The sequence below is a fragment of the Bombina bombina genome, chromosome 5, assembly GCF_027579735.1.
Source record: "Bombina bombina isolate aBomBom1 chromosome 5, aBomBom1.pri, whole genome shotgun sequence".
Classification (NCBI taxonomy): domain Eukaryota; kingdom Metazoa; phylum Chordata; class Amphibia; order Anura; family Bombinatoridae; genus Bombina; species Bombina bombina.
In genome coordinates, this window is record NC_069503.1 from 875,403,016 (window position 1) to 875,427,898 (window position 24,883).

The 24,883-nt window shown below is 39.9% G+C and overlaps 1 protein-coding gene across 1 annotated transcript in view; it reads left to right on the plus strand.

The window, feature by feature from the left end:
• SPIDR (scaffold protein involved in DNA repair) overlaps positions 1 to 24,883 on the plus strand; it is a 1,635,101-nt gene that overhangs the window by 1,569,232 nt on the left and 40,986 nt on the right. Inside the window, exon 15 of the mRNA XM_053715026.1 lies at positions 4,609 to 4,807. Coding sequence (XP_053571001.1) covers positions 4,609 to 4,807 — 199 coding nt within the window. The remainder of the gene's footprint in view (positions 1 to 4,608; positions 4,808 to 24,883) is intronic.

Consider the following 24,883-nt stretch of genomic DNA (forward strand, 5'->3'; position numbering starts at 1 on the left):
TGGTGAGGGGTGTATTTATAGGCATTTTAAGGTTTGGGAAACTTTGCCCCTCCTGGTAGGAATGTATATCCCATACGTCACTAGCTCATGGACTCTTGCTAATATGAAAGAAATGAATTTATCAGGTAAGTTCTTACATAAATTATGTTTTTCATCAACCAATGTTGAGATGTTAGATGCCACTGAGCCTTCCGCCTCTTAGGACTCTTCGTCCCGTGAGGTGTGTCCCCTACAGTCATCTGATCCTACACATGCAGCTTCCCCTTGCACCACTAATCCTCCACATGGAGGGGGCCTTTTTCCACCAGACATTACTGCGCAGTTCTGTATGGCGATGTCTGCGGCCTTAGCCGCTTTGCCTCGTACTTCTACGCCAAAACGAAAGGTTAATCCATGCACTCCTGCCCAGGGAGCATCATGTACATTGACGGTTTTATCCGATCAGTCATCTGAAGATACTGTTCTCACTGACACTTCAGAGTACGGACCTTCTGGGTCGGAGCCTGCTGCTTCTATTTCTCAGAGGAGCATTTTGCCTTTAGATTTAGAGTAGCACGCCTGCGCTCGCTTCTAAGAAAGGTTTTGGCGATATTAGAGACTCCTAGTACTGATCTGCCAGTCGAATATCAGAACACTAAATTAAACAGCGATATTGATTAAGGCGGGTGGGGAAGGATGGATATCCTCTTCCCTTTCGTCTATTTACTTTTTAAGATTCCCAGTTTCGGGCTTTATAGGGGGGTTGTGTCGTTGCCCATCCCTACTTGGCTAACACTTTTTGTGCACTTGCCTATCGTTTTACTATTCTGTTTATGGATAGTTTATTCTTAGAGCTCTTGGTTATAAGAGGAAACTCTTTTTATGAAGATGTTTTGTCACAAGGGATATTTATGTACTGTCGACTTAGGTTGTCGCAGTTTCTGGAGACTTCCTATATACTGTCTCGATTCGAGGTGCTGATTCTCTTGATATTTTCGAGAAAGAATTAAGGCCTTGGAGCTTATAATTCTTTTATCTGCGACTTTCACAGTTTACTAGCCCCAAAGATAGGGCTTCAGGTTTTTTTCTGTTCAGAACTTGAATCGCTTTGACAGATATGACTTCTGAATCTAATCTTTCTTTCTCTTTGAGAGAAATATTTCATTTGGTTCCGCTATTCTGCGGTTTTACCTTTTTGATGAGAGAGCGAATCTTAGAGACAAATTTCTTTCTCTTATTCTTTTAGTGTGGTTAAAGCCCAACGTCAGAGATCTCCGCTAAGCCTGAACAATCCAAGTGTTTTTGGAAGCCGACTCAGTCCTGGAATAAGTCCAAGCAGAGCAGAGGCCCGCCTAAAGTAGGTTGGCAGGAGGGGCCTGTTCCAGATCCTATCTTGGATCGCGTTTGAACTGACTATCGCTCTTTTCAGACGCTTGATTCAGGGACGTACAGGATCCATGGGTCCTAGAGGTTATAGCTAAACTTCAAATCTCAGCCTTCCAGGGCAGTTTTCCTTCTCTTGATTCTGTCTTCCAGACAGAGAGAGGGAAGCCATTTCAGGTGGGTACGGGTTTTGTTCTTCTTTGGAGTCGTTGTCCCGGTGCCTATCGCAGAGTTTGGTTTGAGATATTATTCAAACCGTTTTTTTTGTGGTCCCATAGAGGGAGTGAACTCCCGTCCTATTTGGGTCCTAAAGTACTTAAACAAGCTTATCATGTCTCCACGTTCAAGAGGGAGACTATAAAGTCCACTCTACCTTTGGTACGGGAAGAGTAGTGCAGGACCACTGGTGAGGAAGGATATCATACCTTTTCATTCCTCCTCAGGGAACATTTCTGGTTCCTAAGGTTGTCGTTTCTGGACCAGCACTTCCAGTACATTGCTCCTTCTGTTTTGGTCTCGCTACTGCTTCTAGAGCCTTTTAGGAATCTGGGGTTTCTTTTGGCAATGGCCAGAACCCAGATCTAGCGGTAGCGTCCATTGTCTAGACGATTCTGGTTCAATTCGCCATTGTCTCATCTGTTAGAAGACCATTAGGTCTTCCTCGATCCTCAGAGATGGAAGAATATCTAGACAAGAGTTCTCTGGTGTAGGCACCAGGGTGTATTCCTGGATGCTAATTAAGTCTTCATAGACATGAAGACATTTCTATCGGACTTGTGAGGTTATGAGTTAGCATTTTTCCTAAATTTTTAATGGGTTTTTGCTTCTGTTGAAGCAGCCTTTGGGAGAAAGGGTTTTGCAGGCTTTGGTGCCCTCAGATGGGGGCCACCTCTCCTTTTTGCCCTCCCGTTAGCATTCAGTGTCCTCTGGAGCTTGGGTATAATTTCCAACAAGTAAGGAATGCAGCTGTGGATTCTCCCTGTATTAAGAAAGAAAAAATAAATTATGCTTACCAGATCATTTCCTTTCCTTCTGTACAGGCAGAGTCCACAGCTCCCGCCCGTGTTCTCTGATGGGTGGCCCTAAATTTTAAATTGTTCTTCTGGCACATTTTTGACCATGATATTTCTCCTACTGTTCATTGTTCCCTTGGTAGAATGACTGGGGGATGAGGGAAGTGGGGGAGGTATTTAAGCCTTTGGCTGGGGTGTCTTTGCCTCCTCCTGGTGGCCAGGTTCAGTATTTCCCACAAGTATGGAATGCAGCTGTAAACTCTCCCTGTACAGAAGGAAAGAAAATTATCTGGTAAGCATAATTTATGTTTTCTCCATTTGTCCCCCTATTGGCTTTGGCATTTGACAGACTCACAGGTGGAGTGCCTAGCAAGTGTAGATAGGAATTTGTTATGAATTAATGAAAACCATAGCTCCTATCCCAACACAACAATATGAACCATTGCCTAGGCTTTAGTTAAAGGGCCATGAAACACAAAACAATTATTTCATGATTTAGATAGACCATACAATACTAAAAACTTTCCAATTTACTTCTGTTACATAATTTGCTTAGTTCTCTTGGTATCCTTTGTTAAATTGCATACCTAGGTAGCCTCAGGAGGTGGGAGCTAGCTGCTGATTGGTGGCTCTACTTATATGCTTGCTGCTGCTTCAACAAAGGATAAAAGAGAATGAAGCAAAAATGATAATAGAATTAAATTGGAAAGTTGTTTAAACATATATGGCTCTGTCTGAATCGTAAAAGAAAATCAAAATGTTGGATTTCATGTCCCTTTAAGTTTTTTGTAGTTATTTCTTATTTTTAGTCCCTGGTCTTTAATGGATGCTGCCTATCAGTTTCAAGTTTCACCTTACAACCTTATGCTCGGAGTGCCTTATGGTTGTCAGATGAGTCTGGGTCACTTTTTATTGTGTGTATAAAATACTGTAACAAGATTGAGTTTTTTTGGAGGCAGCATCCAACACCAGCATATTGATAATAATGCTGTGCTCTTTTCTCTCCTGTTTCTGTTTCCTATTTTTCACTTCCCTTTCTTTTTAAACCCAGACAAACAGGCATGATTACGTCACTTAATCCTTCTTCTGTATATGAATGTTTATTGACACAGAATATATGTTCCTTGTGTATTGTATCATATGTGCATTATTAAATAAATACATAAAAAATATTATGTAAATCATTTGAAAAAGAACATCCTACTAGATATTAGCCCATATAATTTTTATTACTATTATTATGCCCATAATCAAAGTTTTAAGAAAAGCATGACTCTTACCCCAGTAACTTTTTTAACTTCTCTAAAGAGATTAAAAAGTCTGGTAAATATAACTGTAGTCCTTAAAAATTGAATTATTAAATAAATAGATATTATAGAACAAGCAATGGGTGATTAGATGAGCCAACCCTATGATAGATGTCTACTTGTAAAGGAGGACATAAAGACATTTCTTAGGTCTATTATCAATGACAGGGAAAGGAACAGTAAATGTAAAATCAAGTGTATAATCCCCCTTTTAACTATAAAATAGGATAAATATAGTATTGTTATTATTATACACTTGTTTGTTTTTATATATGTATATTTCTTTGTGTTTCACCTTTTATTTTCACAAGGAAAGGAACAGTGTTTCTTGTTTTGGTAAAAAAGAAAAAAGGTTCTTCCTTTGAAACCAAAATTGCCAATTGGGTTGATGTAATAAATATATATATTTCAAAGCTTGTTTTCCTCTTATAGGAGAATTACAAAATGTTGTTGCATTTAAAAAAAGAAGAGAAATTGTTCAATCGTACTTTTAGAAATCCTCAGTTTTGACAATATATATTTTGCTCTACACAAAGAGTGTCTAAGAAGTCCAAACTTTTCAAATAAGCTATGTGAGGTAGTAAAGTAATAATAATACAAAAAAGTGTATATGCACAACGGCATCCTCCCTGAACTATCTGTTGTAATGTATCATTCATAATAAGCTTGCAATATTGGGAAAAGTTTACAAATTATGTCATAGATCTCACTGTGTTGATTGTCGTTCAAATAGTCTACAAAATCTTTTGGTCGTTCTGGGGTACCTGAACCAAATGAATATCAAATCGTTTGTCTTGCCACAGGGCCTGCAATGCCAAGGGTGACCCTAAGACTCAAAAGAAAATGTACTAATTTGTAGCATTTTTCATTTAGCCAAATATGTGACCTGTATATATCTGATGTATTATTTTCTTTGCTTGAAGTAGCAGATCCAGTATGGCCTTTCTTCCCAACAAGAGATTAGTCTGTTTGTGACTGACACAACACTACAGGAGGCACAAGACTGTCCTAGAACTCTGCCTGTGTATGTCTCCCCCTCCTGTGTACTGGACAGTAGACTTCTACAGCACTTCACAAAAAAGTCACGCTGTGCTATCTGCTTTAAGGATGCAGTCAGAGAAAATGGTAAGATGCTGTGATAATACTTCAGCCATGCTTAAAGGGGCAGTAAACATCTTGTAAGTACAAGATAGTCCTGTTGTTTTGGTATAGAAAACATATCAGCCAAGTCAAATTAATATCCTTTTTACTGCAATTATTTTTCAATAGGCAAACTCCACCCACCATTTGCCTTATTTGGAGGAGCTAATCTGTAGTCCACAGACAACTAGGCTAGCCACTCTCGTAATTTTAGTATAAAGTGCATTGTTTAGCAGGTATTATCTAATAAATCCAATCAGGGACAGATATGTAGCAGAGTTAGCTTTGACTAGTTAGCAACGTGGGTCTCAAGTTCTGAGAATAAAAAAAAATGCTTAATTTTCAAAGATAAATTACAATATTAAAATAGAAAAATAAATAATGAAATATATTACAAAGTTGTTTCATTACACATAACTATTTTATATTAAAATCTCTTACTGTCCTAATTACACAGCCAGTGTTAATTTTGATGGCAAATTTCAATTTAGTCTTTTGACTAAAATGCCATTTTAGTCGTATCTTAGTCATCTACATTGTTTTAGTTTTAGTCATATTTCTTTCCTATGGCATGGAGAGCCCACAAAACATTCCAATTACTAGTGGTATATTCTCTCCTGCCCAGCAGGAGGAGGCAAAGATCACCCCAGCAGAGCTGTTAAGTATCACTTCCCTTACCCATAACCCCCAGTCATTCTCTTTGCCTCTGTCAATGGAGGATGTGTAAAGATGGTGTCTGAAGATATTTGAATCCTTTTAATGGGTACTTTTCCCTGCAAGCAAGGATTTGGGGCTATGCTGTGTCCATGTCAATCTCTTTAGTAAGAGTAATGGTTGCTATTAGCAGTTAAAAAGCGGTGAGGTGGTCTTTGCTTTATTTCTAACATTATTGCTACCCCTTCATAGAAAGCCAGGGTTGGTTTACTCTGTTCTTTCTTTTTCTACAGGTCCATGGCAGACGTTAGAGTATCTGCTACACCATAGCGGTCATTCCCTGCCTGAACAGCAGGATCCACAGGTAAGTGCTTACCGTCTAGGTTAGAAGGTACTAGCACTCTTAGGGTTAATTCTCTGGTGGATTTCATTATTGGGATTCCTATTTTTCTTTATTTAGGAATGTGGATGTTAAGGGGCACTACATTTTATTAAGGGGTTTATGAGGCTAACAGTTTTTACTAGCTGTATGACTAGCTGAGGTTTTATGGTAACAAAAGAACAGAAAGGGCGCCTCCTAGTGTAGGCAATACATGTGTGACTTGATATCTACTAATGATAGAATAATACTCACAGAGTATAACGGCAAAGGTAATGCAGAGGATAGCAGTCTGGGAACTCAGCAGTGTCCCAGTGAACTGTGCATTAATGCGGGCAGCTCCTCCTAAAATCAGTAGTGGATTCGGTAGTCTGTGAAAAGTAAAGAGAGAGGGCGACTCCTAGTGCAGACAAGTAAGATGTAAAGACTCCCTTAGATGGATCCCAAATAGGTGGGTACTCACAATATGTAGCGCACACGATAGTGCAAGTAACGCTTACTGGGAATATTATGGTGTCCCAGTACACATATCAGCCAGTCCAAAGGTTCTTTATCCCCAGTGAACGGTGCAAACAGCAGATCCAAAAAGCAGGAGACTCCAGCTACAAAGTTTTTTATATAAAAAAGACTTTATATATAAAAATGGCAATAACATGCAATAATAATTACAAATGTTGCAATTAAAATCAGTAAAAACTCGCTACTCACTTCTCAGCGTTAACCACGCCATTTACTCAGGCACTATCGTGTGCGCTACATATTGTGAGTACCCACCTATTTGGGATCCATCTAAGGGGGTCTTTACATCTTACTTGTCCGCACTAGGAGTCACCCTCTCTCTTTACTTTTCACATGAGGTTTTATGGTTCTGTTTTTTTGTATCAACCTTTTTGGTATTTATTTATAAAAATTCCAAAAAAAGTTGTAGGAGGTGTTTGCAGGCTGCACAACTTAGGTAAAAAATAAAGTTTATTTAATCATTTAAAATAGATACAAGAACAGTTACAATTGTTACCCAAACACACAGGGGGAAAAGACTGCCTTCCGACGCGTTTCCTGCTCAAACTGAGCACTTCATCAGGGATGGCAGGTGTCTCCCTTCCAAACTATTTTTTGGAGTTGAACGACTTAACCCTTTGTGAGCTACGCTCTGAAAATAAATGTTCAGTTCATCTTTTCAACAAATGTTGTTACTGAACAAGGATCACATGTCTTCAACTCCAACAAATCTCACCATTTTCTAACATAAATGATACATTAGTTACTACAATATTTACATTAAACATTTTAACATTTTAATTTGTTTGCAGTTTGAAAAATGGAAGGAATTGCTATGTTGAAAGAAAGTGCTTCATAATATATTAAACAATTTATAAGTAAACAGTGTACTCTAAGAGAAATCTTTATGGCCTATATGTGTATCGGTTGGTACGTGTAGCCATATTATTTAGTAACGAATTATAAACGCGAACTTTTTTTGTTCATATGTTAAGTTTCGCTATATATGGATCCATGTACCTACCCAGTACACTTTATGCATCTCACAGAATGTACATTTTCACAGTATATAGATTCAAATAAATCATGTTACCTTGATACATCAATAACAGTTTGGGTTAATACTAATGATAATCAATTTATGTAAATTTTATTTTATTTTAATTTTAAGTTTAACTGTAGAGGTAACTTGTATATTTATTGTACTGTGAGCTAGCTCTATGTTTACCTAAGTTGTTTCAGATAGAAAAATAATATAAATTTATAGTAATGCAAATCTATGGGTTTTGAGTTTAAATACAAAGATAACTCATGTATGTATTACACTGGGAGCTAGCTCTATGTATTTTAGTAGTGATCTTAGTCTATTTATGTAGAAAGTAAGATTGGACCCAAGTATACCTTTAGTGTTTATTTTACTGGGAAGTAGCTCAATGTCTCTATAGTATAAATAAGTCACCACATATAGTTTATAAAACTTCCTATGATTTAATAATAGAATTGGTCATATATGTATGATAGGGGACAAATAACAAATAGCTAGTAGTATTATAAACAAATTTGCAGATTAAGGAAAATTGATTTAGACTTTCTGAATATAGTCTTGCAATTGCTATGATATATATACACTTTCTCATTGTGATTAATTAATTGCCAGTGTATAACTGCAAATCCCATATTTTATTCATCCCGTTAGGAAATCCAGTTCTTAACTTATGAATCCAAAAGGCCTCTTTTTTATTTAGTTTCGCTAGTCTATCTCCTCCAGATATTCTATTTGGCACTCTGTCTATGATTTGAAATTGAAACATTTTGAGTATCTCTTCTTGCATATTTTTGTTATAATTAGTTCCATGTCTATGTGTTGCAAAATGTCTAGCTACTGGAGTCTTGGGTTCTTTTGCCTCAATAGACAATAGATGCTCACGTATTCGTTCTTTTACAGCCCTTATTGTGCGTCCTGTATATTGCTTACCACATTTTATACATGAAACTAAATATACTGCATAATCTGACTGACAGTCAAAATGATGTTCAATTGAAAATTCTTGTGCAGTAGTGTGTGATGTGAATATTTCCCCCATTTTCACGTAATGACAACTTTTACAAGGTCTGCCGCCACATTTAAATGTGCCTTTTTTAGGATTTAGCCAGGTTTCTCTGTCTCTACTATGTACATTGGAATCTGAGAAATTTCTATTTACAAATTGACCTATGGTTTTTGCTCTCCTCGAAACAAATTTTACACCATCTACAGAGATGTTTTCAAGTGCTGATTCTTTTTCCAATATTGGCAAGTATTTCTTCACTATGTTACATATTTTAGGGTATTGATTACTGTATTGTGTGGAAAATACTATTTTATTTTCAGAGTTAGAGCACTTACTTTTGTCTTTCAATAAGAATCAGCTTGAACATACACTCAGAGAGGTGCGCCAAATGGATAGAGAAGACTTATTGAAAGACAAATGTAGATGGTGTAAAATTTGTTTCGAGGAGAGCTGTCTTTCAATAAGTCTTCTCTATCCATTTGGCGCACCTCTCTGAGTGTATGTTCAAGCTGATTCTTATTGAAAGACAAAAGTAAGTGCTCTAACTCTGAAAATAAAATAGTATTTTCCACACAATACAGTAATCAATACCCTAAAATATGTAACATAGTGAAGAAATACTTGCCAATATTGGAAAAAGAATCAGCACTTGAAAACATCTCTATAGATGGTGTAAAATTTGTTTCGAGGAGAGCAAAAACCATAGGTCAATTTGTAAATAGAAATTTCTCAGATTCCAATGTACATAGTAGAGACAGAGAAACCTGGCTAAATCCTAAAAAAGGCACATTTAAATGTGGCGGCAGACCTTGTAAAAGTTGTCATTACGTGAAAATGGGGGAAATATTCACATCACACACTACTGCACAAGAATTTTCAATTGAACATCATTTTGACTGTCAGTCAGATTATGCAGTATATTTAGTTTCATGTATAAAATGTGGTAAGCAATATACAGGACGCACAATAAGGGCTGTAAAAGAACGAATACGTGAGCATCTATTGTCTATTGAGGCAAAAGAACCCAAGACTCCAGTAGCTAGACATTTTGCAACACATAGACATGGAACTAATTATAACAAAAATATGCAAGAAGAGATACTCAAAATGTTTCAATTTCAAATCATAGACAGAGTGCCAAATAGAATATCTGGAGGAGATAGACTAGCGAAACTAAATAAAAAAGAGGCCTTTGGGATTCATAAGTTAAGAACTGGATTTCCTAATGGGATGAATAAAATATGGGATTTGCAGTTATACACTGGCAATTAATTAATAACAATGAGAAAGTGTATATATATCATAGCAATTGCAAGACTATATTCAGAAAGTCTAAATCAATTTTCCTTAATCTGCAAATTTGTTTATAATACTACTAGCTATTTGTTATTTGTCCCCTATCATACATATATGACCAATTCTATTATTAAATCATAGGAAGTTTTATAAACTATATGTGGTGACTTATTTATACTATAGAGACATTGAGCTAGTTCCCAGTAAAATAAACACTAAAGGTATACTTGGGTCCAATCTTACTTTCTACATAAATAGACTAAGATCACTACTAAAATACATAGAGCTAGCTCCCAGTGTAATACATACATGAGTTATCTTTGTATCTAAACTCAAAACCCATAGATTCGCATTACTATAAATTTATATTATTTTTCTATCTGAAACAACTTAGGTAAACATAGAGCTAGCTCACAGTACAATAAATATACAAGTTACCTCTACAGTTAAACTTAAAATAAAAATTTAAATAAAATAAAATAAAATTTACATAAATTGATTATCATTAGTATTAACCCAAACTGTTATTGATGTATCAAGGTAACATGATTTATTTGAATCTATATACTGTGAAAATGTACATTCTGTGAGATGCATAAAGTGTACTGGGTAGGTACATGGATCCATATATAGCGAAACTTAACATATGAACAAAAAAAGTTCGCGTTTATAATTCGTTACTAAATAATATGGCTACACGTACCAACCGATACACATATAGGCCATAAAGATTTCTCTTAGATTACACTGTTTACTTATAAATTGTTTAATATATTATGAAGCACTTTCTTTCAACATAGCAATTCCTTCCATTTTTCAAACTGCAAACAAATTAAAATGTTAAAATGTTTAATGTAAATATTGTAGTAACTAATGTATCATTTATGTTAGAAAATGGTGAGATTTGTTGGAGTTGAAGACATGTGATCCTTGTTAAGTAACAACATTTGTTGAAAAGATGAACTGAACATTTATTTTCAGAGCGTAGCTCACAAAGGGTTAAGTCGTTCAACTCCAATAAATAGTTTGGAAGGGAGACACCTGCCATCCCCGATGAAGTGCTCAGTTTGAGCAGGAAACGCGTCGGAAGGCAGTCTTTTTCCCCTGTGTGTTTGGGTAACAATTGTAACTGTGCTTGTATCTATTTTAAATGATTAAATAAACTTTATTTTTTACCTAAGTTGTGCAGCCTGCAAACACCTCCTACAACTTTTTTTGGAATTTTTATGCATTATGTCAGCGCAAGGGAAACGCTGAAGAGAGGTGTATGCAATCTATGACCTGTGTTTCTTTCCAAGCAACTAAAGCCTGCATAGCAGACAATCACTGAGCTACCCTGCAGGTGTGTTCAGCGTGTGAGGACAACTAGGAGAAATTGACACGGACCAGATCATTTACCACTGACATTGAAATTTGCCCTTCCTGCGGTGAGCAGGACCGGAATTAATGATATTATTCACTGTGATTATCAAGTCAGTCGTTTTGATACCGGTTTGGGTACTGTGTATTGTGGGATAAGCATTGATCTCTAACGTGATTAAGAGGATATACATCTGAACACACACACGCTACTAAAAAGGGCATACACACCTGTGATGAAAATATGCTAGTGGATGCCGTTTTTTCAATAACAACACGTTATTAAATTGATTATACAACCATACCATTGTGTTGCACCACTGGAGTTTATCTAATACCATAGAGCTTGTTGATTAACATTGCTTTGGAACATTACGATACCATTGTCATTTAACATTCCATGGGACCTATTGCAGTCGCTGTTTAGAGTCTAGTGTATGAGTGTTGGTTGTTTGGTATTTATTTAGTTTGCTTATACTTGTGGGGATCAATGTATTCATAGTTATGAGCACTAATGAAGAAAGTGGGTCCTTTGAAAAATGTTTATTTTGCTTGGAGGCTGATGTTATTCCTCCTGTCCAATTTTGCTCCTCTTGCTGGGGGTGTTTTTTTACCTGGGGATTTTGCTGCAAAGATTACATCTGCTGTTTCAGCTGCCCTATCAGCCTTTCCGGTTACTGGTAAACGCAAGAGGAAATGTAAAAATATTAATGTTAATAAGGGTTCTGACTCTGCTAAAGCTGCGTTAGTCAGTATGTCTCAATTATCTGATGAGGAGGGTGCCTCAGTGGCTTCTGAGGGTGAATTGTCAGATTCTGATTCTGTAATGATCAATTCTGTGGATTCAGAGGAGATTAATTTCAGATTTAAGTCAGAACATCTCCGAGTATTATTAAAGGAGGTTCTTGCTACTTTGGAAGAATCCGACTCGTCTGTTGTGGAGAATCCAAAGAGGTCTAGTAAACTTAATAGGGTTTATGATGAACCCTCTTCTGTGAAAGTTTTTCCAGTTCCGGACCATATGACAGATATCATATCTCATGAGTGGGATAAACCAGGGTTTCCTTTTTCACCGTCCCCAGTTTTTAAAAAGATGTTTCCTCTGGCTGACTCTATTCGTGATTCATGGCGCACTGTGCCCAAGATAGAGGGAGCTATCTCTACTCTTGCCAAGAGAACTACTATTCCTATTGAGTATAGTTGTTCTTTTAAGGATCCCATGTATAAGAAGCTTGAGGCTTTTTTGAAGAAGATGTACATTCATCAGTGATTACAGTGGCAGCCTGTTGCTAGTATTGCTACAGTTGTAGGGGCAGCGTCTTATTGGTGTGATGATTTATCTAATCTCATTTTAGAGGAAACCACTATAGAGGAGATTTAAGTCAGGATCAAGGCTCTCAAGTTAGACAATACCTTTATTTGTGATGCCAATATGCAGGTTCTTAGACTGGGAGCTAAGATTTCTGATTTCTAAGTTTTAGCTTGCAGAGCTCTTTGTTTGAAGTCTTGGTCAGCTGATGTCTCTTCCAAATTCAAGCTTTTGTCTTTGCCTTATAAAGGCAAACCTTTGTTTGGCCCAAATTTGGCTGTAATAATTTCAGAGATTACAGGTGGAAAGGGCTCTTTCTTACCTCAGGATAAAAAGAATAGACCTAAGGGTTGACAGAATTCTAATTCAAAGGACAAAAGTCTTCCTCCTCTTCTTCCAAGCCAAAACAATCCAAGTCTTCTTGGAGGTCCGGTCAGCCTTGGAATAAAGTAAAGCAAGCCAAGAAGCCTTCTGCGGATTCTAAATCGGCATGAAGGGACCGCCCCTCGATTCTGAATTGGATCAAGTGGGGGGCAGGCTCTCTTTTTTTCAACAGGCTTGGATACGCAATGTTTCCGATCCTTGGCTGTAGATATAGTGTCTCACAGATACAGAATAGGATTCAAATCCTATCCTCCAAGGGGCAGATTCCTCTTGTCAAGGTTATCTGTGGACCAGATCTGTGGCTTACATCAACTTCCAGGGAGGAACTCAAAGCTCTTTAGCAATGTTGGAGGTGACTCACATTCTCCAGTGGGTGGAGTCTCACGATTGTCATCTCTCTGCCATTCACATCCTAGGAATGGACAACTGGGAAGCGGATTTTCTGAGCAGGCAGACTTTTCATCCAGGAGAGTGGGCTCTCCACCCAGAGGTTTTCCTGATGATAACCCTCAGATGGGGGGTTCCGGAATTGGATCTGATGGCGTCTCGTCAAAACCCCAAGCTTCCAAGGTACGGTTCAAGGTCAAGAGATCTTCAAGCTGTTCTGATAGACGCTCTGGCGATTCCTTGGAATTTCAATCTAGCTTACCTGTTTCCTCCATTTGCTCTCCTTAAGCGAGTAATTGCTCGCATCAAGCAGGAGAGAGCTTCTGTGATTCTAATAGCTCCTGCATGGCCTCGGAGGATCTGGTTCGGATCTGGTGACAATGTCATCTCTTCCGCCTTGGGGTTTACCTCAGGGGAAGGGCCTTCTACTTCAGGGCCCCTTCCTCCATTCAAATCTGGTTTCTCTGAAGCTGACTGCTTTGAGATTGATGTCTAGTTTTGGCTAGACGTGGCTTCTCTGAGAAAGTCATAGATACTATGATTCAGGCTCATAAACTGGTTACTCGCAGAATACTATGATTCAGGCTCATAAACTGGTTACTCGCAGAATTTACCATAAGGTATGGCGTAAATACCTTCATTTGTGTGATTCAAAGGGTTTCTCTTGGAAAAAAGTAAGGGTTCCTCAAATTCTGGCTTTTCTTCAGGTTGGTCTGGAGAAAGCTCTCAGTTAGTACTCTGAAGGGTCAGATTTCTGCATTGTCTATTCTTTTACATAAACATCTAGCAGTTTTGTCAGATGTTCAGTCTTTTGTCCAGGCCTTGGTCAGAATCAAGCCTGTGTTTAAGTCTGTTGCTCCTCCTTGGAGTCTTAATCTTGCTCTTAAAGTTTTGCAGCAGGCTCCGTTTGAGTCGATGCATTCGTTTGATATTAAATTACTTTCTTAGAAGGTTTTGTTTCTTATTGCTATTTCTTCTACTCGCCGAGTTTCCGAACTCTCGGCTTATTTTTCACGCTGATAAGGCGGTCCTCCATACTAAGCTGCTGTTTTACCCTAAGGTAGTGTCGGATCTCAATATTAATTAGGAAATAGTTGTTTCCTCTTTTTGTCCTAATCCTTCTTCCCAGAAGGAACGTCTTTTGCATAACTTGGATGTTGTGCATGCTCTAAAATTTTACCTTCAAGCAACTAAAGATTTTCGGCAGACTTCTGACCTCTTTGTTGATTTCTCTGATAAGCATAGGGGTCAGAAGGCCACTTCTACCACTCTTTCTCTCTGGTTGAGAAGTGTTATCTGTTTGGCCTATGAGACAGCTGGTCATCAGCCTCCTGAGAGAATTACGGCTCATTCTACTAGAGCTGTTTCTCCTTCTTGGGCTTTCAAGAATGAAGCTTCGTTGGAGCAAATTTGCAAGGCGGCCACTTGGTCCTCTAATCATACTTTTTTCCATATTTTCCAAATTTGATACTTTTGCCTGGGCCAAGCAGTGGTGCCTTCGGTTTAGGTCTGCCTGTTTTGTTCTCCCTCCCTTTCATTCTGTGTCCTCTAGCTTGGGTATTGGTTCCCACTAGTAATTGGAATGATTCATGGACTCTCCACGCCATAGGAAAGAAAACAAAATTTATGCTAACCTGATAAATGTATTTATTTCCGGGCATGGAGAGTCCACAACCCACCCTTATTTTCAGTCAGGCGGTAGTTTTTTTGTATAGACCTCAGGCACCTCTATACCTTTGTGTTATTTTCTTTTTCCATTTTCCTTCGGCCGAATGACTGAGGGTTATGGATAAGGGAAGTGATACTTAACAGCTCTGCTGGGGTGCTCTTTGCCTCTTCCTGCTGGCCAGGAGATAATATCCCACTAGTAATTAAAATGATTTGTGGACTCTCCATGCCCGGAAAGAAAGAAATGTATCAGGTAAGCATAAATTTAGATTTTAGTCATCTGAATTGTTTTAGTTTTAGTCGTATCTTAGTCATCTGAATTGTTTTAGTTTTAATCTAGTTTTAATCATATTTTAGTCGTCTGAATTGTTTTAGTTTTAGTCAACTAAAATCTAAGGGGTTTAGTTAAAGTGTAATGCATTATTTAAGCATTTCTCTATAATTTACAAACTATTTATATACTCCAGGAGTAAACATCTAATAACCTGTTATTATTTATAGTATCAAGGTTGACTGCAATCCCAATCAAAGTAATTTTGAACATTTTTTGTTAGAATTTTCTATGTATATAAATGCAGGATTAAATGCAGATAGGAATGTATTATCTTGGCTCATCCTAGATAATAACAGCAGTCCAGTCCAGCACTCAACAGTCTAATGCAAGCCACACAGGAGGCCCACTGCTACCTCCAAGTCAATTTCACAGAATCCAAGGCAAGTGGCAGCAAAAATATTTATTTAGAAAAACAGCACAGTGACAAACAGCAGCAACGTTGCGGGAGAAGGGAGGTTCTCCTAAATCGTTGATGCTGTTTGTCACTGTGCTGTTTTTCTAAATAAATATTTTTGCTGCCACTTGCCTTGGATTCTGTGTCATCCTAGATAATACCATTGAGATAGAAAACTCCTAAGGGGAGGTGGACAGAATTGACCACTTCCCCTTTTACCACCTTAAAGTTTGCTCTTCTTAGTGACCCCTTCCACTTGCTTTTGTGTAATCGGACAGAGATAAGGAGGTCGTGTATAGGGAGAAAAAAAAGATAAGGATGTCTGCCCTCCCTGCAAGCTCAGCCCATTTGGATAAGTTGGGATTTTAAAGTGAAGGTAAAGTTAATACCCCTAGAATTCATCAATGCTTACAATATAATAAGTTTACTATGATCGCTAAAAATTTTTATCATTTGTTGGAAAAAATTAGACTTTTATTCATTATGTTTGTTCCTACCGTTACAGGGCAAACTCCTCCCATCCTTTACTTCCCATATTGCTGTTATGTGACGTAGAGAGTGGTCCCACCCACTCTATACGTATCTCTAATGTGCGGTCACGAAGATGCTCTCTAATGCGCATGCGCAAATCTGCGGTTTCTCAGTCTCCAATGCGCTAGAAACATAGTACTCAATGAATAACAATAATGTGTTCATTGAGTACTATGTTTTTTGTGAACGAGAACAGCTTTTTAGTATTTTTGGAGCCGTGACAGCAGATGCTGTTTCTTGCCTAAGCCATCCAATGCGCATGCGCCAAGCGGGAGCGCGCTCCAGACACAAATTTCATCATTAAAAATTCTTCTTGAGCATGCGCAGGCTAAGATGTGGGCGGGTGATGTAGTTCACCGGCCGCCTAAAGGCCAGGATTTTAATAGGTTATATAAAAAACGTGACCTAGGGAGAAAAAATAAATAAAAAATACGGGCTGATTTAGGTGATGAAAATAAATATATACAGCTATAACTTTGTTTAGATGGAAATTTATAAAAAAAGGATGAATGAAACATATTGTTTTTTGGTGAACTATATTACTGTGGATCACAAACATGGTAAGTTTAACTTCACTTTAACTAACAGAAACAGCAATTCCATATACTAATCAAGTAGGTGTAACAAGTTATCAGAAATACCAATTTTACAGTACACTCTCCCTTTAAAGTTTCCTTGGTTGAATAATTAACACAGTTGTTTACAAGGGTGAAATATAGATATTGACGGCAAATAAGAGCCATAGGCCCAGCAAGTCTGCCCGATATTACCTAACATTATAAACTTATCTAGTTCGTAGGATAGCCTTATGGATCACTCTTTCTGTGAAGAAGTGCTTCCTCAAATTACTCCTAAATCTACTACCCTTCAGCTTGAGATCATGACCCATTGTTCTTGAATTTTCCATTTTATGTAAAATACCCACAGCCTCAGTTTTACTAAGCCCTTTAACATACTTGAAAGTTGCTATCATATCACTGTAACCATATTGCCGCTTTAAAAAGGTGTGACCATATTGCCGCTTTAAAAAGGGACACATATTGAAAAATACATATGTCAGGGTTCTTATAATGGAACATTATTCAAAACATTTCTTTAACCCCTTAGTGACCAGACCATTTTTCAATTTTCTTACCGTTAAGGACCAGGGCTATTTCTCTTGTAAGGTGTATCCAGTCCACGGATCATCCACCCAACAGGAAGTTGCAAGAGGATCACCCACAGCAGAGCTGCTATATAGCTCCTCCCCTAACTGCCATATCCAGTCATTCTCTTGCAACTCTCGACAAGCCTGGAAGTAGTAAGAGAGAAGTGGTGAAACATAGTTGTTCTTTTCTTCTATCAAAAGTTTGTTATTTTTAAATGGTACCAGAGTTGTACTATTTTTGTCCCAGGCAGAAAATAGAAGAAGAATCTGCCTGTGATTTCTATGATCTTAGCAGGTTGTAACTAAGATCCATTGCTTTTCTCACACATAACTGAAGAGAGAGGTAACTTCATCTGGGGAATGGAGTGCAGGTTATCCTGCTATGATGTATGTGCAGTTAAAAATTTTTTCTAGAGATGTAAATGCTAGAAAATGCTGCTGATACCAGATTTATGTAAGGTAAGCCTGAATACAGTGATTTAATAGCGACTGGTATCGTGCTTACTGTCAGAGGTAATACTCTTATACATTTTCAATTCCTGTTATATAAAACGTTTGCTGGAAGTGTTTAAACGTTTTTATATATGTTCTGGTGATAAAACTTTATTGGGGCCTAGTTTTTTTCCACATGGCTGGCTTAAATTTGCATAGAAACAGTTTTCTTAGGCTTTACACTGTTTAGACGTGAGTGGGAGGGGCCTAAATTAGCGCTTAATTGCGCAGTAACTTTTACAAACTGAGACATCCAGCTTTCCTCAAGGAGTCCCCTGAATGCTCCAGGACATCTCTAAAGGGCTCTTAGGCTTTCCAAAGTCGTTTGTTTGGTAAGGTATGGCCACAGCAGAGCTGTGGCAGTTTGTTGTGACTGTTAAAAAATGTCTATATCGTTCTTTTGATCCGTTTTTTTAATTAAGGGGTTAATCATCCATTTGCAAGTGGGTGCAATGCTCTGTTAGCTTATTATACACACTGTAAAAATTTCGTTTGATTTACTGCTTTTTTTCACTGTTTTTCAAATTCTGACCTTTTTTATTTTACTTAAAGGCACAGTACCGTTTTTATTTTTTCCTTGTTAACTTGCTTTAAAGTGTTTTCCAAGCTTGCTGGTCTCATTGCTAGTCTGTTTAAACATGTCTGACATAGAGGAAATTCCTTGTTCATTATGTTTAGAAGCAATGTACTGATTTCACTTTAAGTAATAAAGACCATATTCTGTCTTTAAAAAATTTATCACCAGAGGAATCTGACGAGGGGGAAGTTATGCCGACTAACTCGCCCCACGTGTCAGACCCTTTGACTCACGCTTAAGGGACTCACGCTCAAATGGCGCCAAGTACATCTAGGGCGCCCATAGCGTTTACTTTACAAGACATGGCGGCGGTCATGGATAATACACTGTCAGCGGTATTATCCAGACTACCTGGGTTACTAGGAAAGCGAGACAGCTCTGGAGTTAGAAGAAATACAGAGCATACTGACGCTTTAAGAGCTATGTCTGACACTCCCTCACAATATGCAGAAGCTGAGGAAGGAGAGCTTCTTTCTGTGGGTGATGTTTCTGACTCAGGGAAGAGGATTCAACCTGATTCTGATGTCAACATTTAAATTTAAGCTTGAACACCTCCGCGTATTGCTCAGGGAGGTTTTAGCGGCTCTGAATGACTGTGATACAATTGCAGTGCCAGAGAAATTGTGTAGATTGGATAAATACTATGCAGTGCCGGTGTGCACTGATGTTTTTCCAATACCTAAAAAGGTTTACAGAAATTATTACTAAGGAATGGGATCGACCAGGTGTGCCGTTCTCTCCCCCTCCAATATTTAAGAAAATGTTTCCAATAGATGCCACCACATGGGACTTATGGCAGACAGTCCCTAAGGTGGAGGGAGCAGTTTCTACCCTAGCTGAGCGTACTACTATCCCTGTCGAGGACAGTTGTGCTTTCTCAGATCCAATGGATAAAAAGTTAGAGGGTTACCTTAAGAAAATGTTTATTCAACAAGGTTTTATTCTACAGCCCCTTGCATGCATTGCCCCAGTCACTGCTGCTGCGGCTTTCTGGTTTGAGTCTCTGGAAGAGGCTTTACAGGTAGAGACCCCATTGGATGACATACTTGACAAGCTTAGAGCACTTAAGCTAGCCAATTCTTTTGTTTCTGATGCCATTGTTCATTTGACTAAACTAACGGCTAAGAATTCTGTTTTTGGTATTAGGCGCGCAGGGCGCTATGGCTTAAATCATGGTCAGCTGACGTTACTTCAAAGTCTAAGCTGCTTAACATTCCCTTCAAGGGGCAAACCCTATTCGGGCCTGGTTTGAAGGAGATCATTTCTGATATCACTGGAGGAAAAGGTCATGCCCTTCCTCAGGATAGGGCCAAATCAAGGGCTAAACAGACTAATTTTCGTGCCTTTCGAAACTTTAAGGCGAGGGCAGCATCATCGTCCTCTAATGCAAAACAAGAGGGGACTTTTGCCCAGTCCAAGTCGGTCTGGAGACCTAACCAGACCTGGAACAAAGGTAAGCAGGCCAAAAAGCCTGCTGCTGCCTCTAAGACAGCATGAAGGATCGGCCCCCTATCCGGTAATGGATCTAGGCTTGGGCAAGAGATTTCCAGGATCCCTGGGCGTTGGAAATTGTATCCCAGGGATATCTTCTGGACTTCAGAGCTTCTCCTCCAAAAGGGAGATTTCACCTTTCACAATTATCTGCAAACCAGATAAAGAGAGAGGCATTCTTACACTGTGTTCAAGACCTCCTAGTTATGGGAGTGATCCATCCAGTTCCAAAGGAGGAACAGGGACAGGGATTTTACTCAAATCTGTTTGTGGTTCCCAAAAAAGAGGGAACCTTCAGACCAATTTTAGATCTCAAGATCCTAAACAAATTCCTCAGAGTCCCATCATTCAAGATGGAGACTATTCGTACCATCCTACCTATGATCCAGGAGGGTCAATACATGACTACTGTGGATTTAAAGGATGCTTATCTTCACATTCCGATACACAAAGATCATCATCGGTTTCTCAGGTTTGCCTACCTAGACAGGCATTTCCAGTTTGTAGCTCTTCCCTTTGTGTTAGCTACAGCCCCAAGAATCTTTACGAAGGTTCTGGGGTCGCTTCTGGCGGTCCTAAGACCGCGGGGCATAGCAGTGGCCCCTTATTTAGACGACATCCTGATACAGGCGTCAAATTTCCAAATTGCCAAGTCTCATACGGACATAGTTCTGGCATTTCTGAGGTCGCATGGGTGGAAGGTGAACAAAGAAAAGAGTTCTCTATCCCCTCTCACAAGAGTCTCCTTTCTGGGAACTCTAATAGATTCTGTAGAAATGAGGATTTACCTGACAGAGTCCAGGTTATCAAAACTTCTAAATTCCTGCCGTGTTCTTTATTCTACTTCTCGCCCTTCGGTGGCTCAGTGTATGGAAGTAAACGGCTTAATGGTAGCGGCAATGGACATAGTGCCGTTTGCACGCCTACATCTCAGACCGCTGCAACTCTGCATGCTCAGTCAGTGGAATGGGGATTACACAGATTTGTCCCCTCTACTAAATCTGGATCAAGAGACCAGGGATTCTCTTCTCTGGTGGCTATCTCGGGTCCATCTGTCCAAAGGTATGACCTTTCGCAGGCCAGATTGGTCAATTGTAACGACAGATGCCAGCCTTCTAGGCTGGGGGGCAGTCTGGAACTCCCTGAAGGCTCAGGGATCATGGACTCAGGAGGAGACACTCCTTCCAATAAACATTCTGGAACTGAGAGCGATATTCAATGCTCTTCAGGCTTGGCCTCAACTAGCGACAATGAGGTTCATCAGATTTCAGTCGGACAACATCACGACTGTGGCTTACATCAACCATCAAGGGGGAACAAGGAGTTCCCTAGCGATGTTAGAAGATAATTAGATAATTCGCTGGGCAGAGATTCACTCTTGCCATCTATCAGCTATCCATATCCCAGGAGTAGAGAACTGGGAGGCGGATTTTCTAAGTCGACAGACTTTTCATCCGGGAGAGTGGGAGCTCCATCCGGAGGTAGTTTGCACAATTGATTCATCGTTGGGGCAAACCAGAACTGGATCTTATGGCGTCTCGCCAGAACGCCAAACTTCCTTGTTACGGATCCAGGTCCAGGGATCCCAAGGCGACGCTGATAGATGCTCTAGCCACACCTTGGTCTTTCAACCTGGCTTATGTGTTTCCACCGTTTCCTCTGCTCCCTCGTCTGATTGCCAAAATCAAGCAGGAGAGAGCATCGGTGATCTTGATAGCGCCTGCGTGGCCACGCAGGACTTGGTATGCAGATCTGGTGGACATCCTTTCCACCATGGACTCTGCCGCTGAGACAGGACCTTCTACTTCAAGGTCCTTTCAACCATCCAAATCTAATTTCTCTGAGACTGACTGCCTGGAGATTGAACGCTTGATTTTATCAAAGCGTGGCTTCTCCGAGTCAGTCATTGATACCTTAATTCAGGCACGAAAGTATCTTTATTGGTGTGAATCCAAGGGTTACTCATGGAGTAAAGTCAGGATTCCCAGGATATTATCTTTTCTCCAAGAAGGATTGGAAAAAGGATTGTCAGCTAGTTCCTTAAAGGGACAGATTTCTGCTCTGTCTATTCTTTTGCACAAGCGTCTGGCGTATGTTCCAGACGTTCAGGCATTTTGTCAGGCTTTAGTTAGAATCAAGCCTGTGTTTAAACCTGTTGCTCCGCCATGGAGCTTAAATTTGGTTCTTAAAGTTCTTCAAGGGGTTCCGTTTGAACCTCTTCATTCCATAGATATCAAACTTTTATCTTGGAAAGTTCTTTTTTTGGTAGCTATTTCCTCGGCTCGTAGAGTTTCCGAGTTATCTGCCTTACAATGTGATTCTCCTTATCTGATCTTCCATGTGGATAAGGTAGTTCTGCGTACCAAACCTGGGTTTTTACCTAAGGTGGTATCTAATAAAAATATCAATCAGGAGATTGTTGTTCCATCATTGTGTCCTAATCCTTCTTCAAAGAAGGAACGTCTATTACACAATCTTGACGTGTTTCGTGCTTTAAAGTATTATTTACAAGCTACTAAAGATTTTCGTCAAACATCTGCTTTGTTTGTTGTCTACTCTGGACAGAGGAGAGGCCAAAAGGGCTTCGGCAACCTGTCTTTCGTTTTGGCTAAGAAGCATAATCCGCTTAGCTTATGAGACTGCTGGCCAGCAGCCTCCTGAAAGGATTACAGCTCATTCTACTAGAGCTGTGGCTTCCACATGGACCTTTAAAAATGAGGCTTCTGTTGAACAGATTTGCAAGGCGGCGACTTGGTCTTCGCTTCATACCTTTTCAAAATTCTATAAATTTGATACTTTTGCTTCTTCGGAGGCTATTTTTGGGAGAAAGGTTTTACAGGCAGTGGTACCTTCCGTTTAAGTACCTTACTTGTCCCTCCCTTCATCCGTGTACTTTAGCTTTGGTATTGGTATCCCACAAGTAATGGATGATCCGTGGACTGGATACACCTTACAAGAGAAAACATATTTTCTGCTTACCTGATAAATTTATTTCTCTTGTGGTGTATCCAGTCCACGGCCTGCCCTGTCATTTTAAGGTAGGTAATTTTTAACTTTAAACTACAGTCACCACTGCACCCTATGGTTTCTCCTTTCTCTGCTTGTCTTCGGTCGAATGACTGGATATGGCAGTTAGGGGAGGAGCTATATAGCAGCTCTGCTGTGGGTGATCCTCTTGCAACTTCCTGTTGGGAAGGAGAATATCCCACAAGTAATGGATGATCCGTGGACTGGATACACCACAAGAGAAATAAATTTATCAGGTAAGCATAAATTATTTTTTTCTCTTGGTCCAACAAAGAAATGTAGTAATAAAAAAAGGTGCATTGCTCATACAAATGTTTTACATACAGAAGTCACAGCTTTGCACGCTGGGAAAGATTGGGGGCAGGTTTAAAAAAAAAAAACAAGAACATCCTGATGTTGAGCTGCGCTGCAAAGTTAAAACACTAACAGTTCCTGCATGTGTCTTGTTCTTTCTGCAGAAATTATGCAATTTCTGTGATTACATCTCAGATCACTGCATGTTCTGTCGTGGGGGATGCAAGTATGCAGATTTTTTGCCTGAATGCCAAGACATCAGGTTTTTCTGTTCTAGCCCGTAGGGCCCTGTGGTTAAAGCCGTGGTCTGCTGACATGGCTTCCAAGTCTAGATTACTATCCCTCCCGTTTCAGGGGAAAGTACTTTTTGGTCCAGGCCCTTTCATTCAGACAAGTCCCAACACCAGCAGCCTGCCGCGAAAACCAAGCAGTCCAAAGGATCTTGAAAACTCAATCTTGGAACAAAGCCAAGCAGAGCAAGAAGTCCACCGAGACAAAATCGGCATGAAGGGGCGGCCCCCGATCCGTCTCTGGATCACGTAGAGGGCAGACTTTTCTCTTTTTACAGAGGCTTGGATGAGAGACATTCAGGACCCTTGGGTTCTGGAGGTTATCACCCAGGGTTACAGGATAGGGTTCCAGACTCATCCGCCTAGGGGCAGATTCCTCCTGTCAAACCTTTCCTCGAGACCAAAGAAGAGAGGATCACTTCAGGTTCCTAAGATTTGCATTTCTGGACCAACACTTCCAGTTTGTGGCCCTACCGTTCGGCCTGGCGACTGCCTCAAGAGTCTTTACGAAGGTTCTGGGAGCGCTGCTCGCGATGGCAAGAGCCAGAGGTATTGCAGTGGCACCTTGTCTGGACGACATTCTGGTCCATGCTCCGTCTTGCAGACAATCATTTGAGGGCTCTTCTTCTTCTCCTTCAATCTCATGGATGGAAGATAAACGTAGGAAAGAGTTCCCTGGTTCCCAGCAACAGAGTGGAATTCCTGGGCACTATAATAGATTCCATAATTATGAAGATTTTCTTGACAGATCAGAGACGTTGCAAGATTGCGTCCAGCTGTTTTGCTCTTCAGACCTCCTCAAGGCCATCTGTGGGCCGGTGTATGGAGGTGATTGGGCTCATGGTTTCCAGCATAGATGTCATTCCATACGCTAGGTTCCATCTCAGACCTCTTCAGTTGTGCATGTTGAGACAATGGAACGGCGATCACTCAGATCTATCCCAACAGATCTCTCTGGAAAACCGAACAATGGAATCCCTCTCTTGGTGGATCTGTTCAGGCCAACTATGCCACGGGACATCCTTCTTGAGACCATCCTGGGAGATTGTGACCACGAACGCAAGTCTGTCAGAATGGGGAGCTGTTTGGGGTGCCGGGAAGGCACAGGGCAGGTGGACTCGAGAGGAGACGCTTCTCCTGATCAATATTCTGGAACTTTGAGCGATCTTCAACACTCTGATGGCGGAGACCCACAAATGCTCGCTATCAGCAATCCACATTCCAGTTGTGGACAACTGGGAAGCGGATTTTCTCAGCAGACAATCGTTTCATCCGGGGTAATGGTCTCTCCATCCCAAGGTGTTTGCGGATATCTGCATCAGATGGGGGATGCCGGAGAAAGATCTTAGCGTCCAGACTCAACTTCAAGCTACCCAGATATGGGTCGCGGAGGATGTGGTCGCGGAGGATGTGGTTTGCTGATATGGTGGGGATGTCATCATCTCCTCCATGGAGGTTACCTTGTCACAGAGATCTGATGGTTCAGGGTCCCTTTCTAA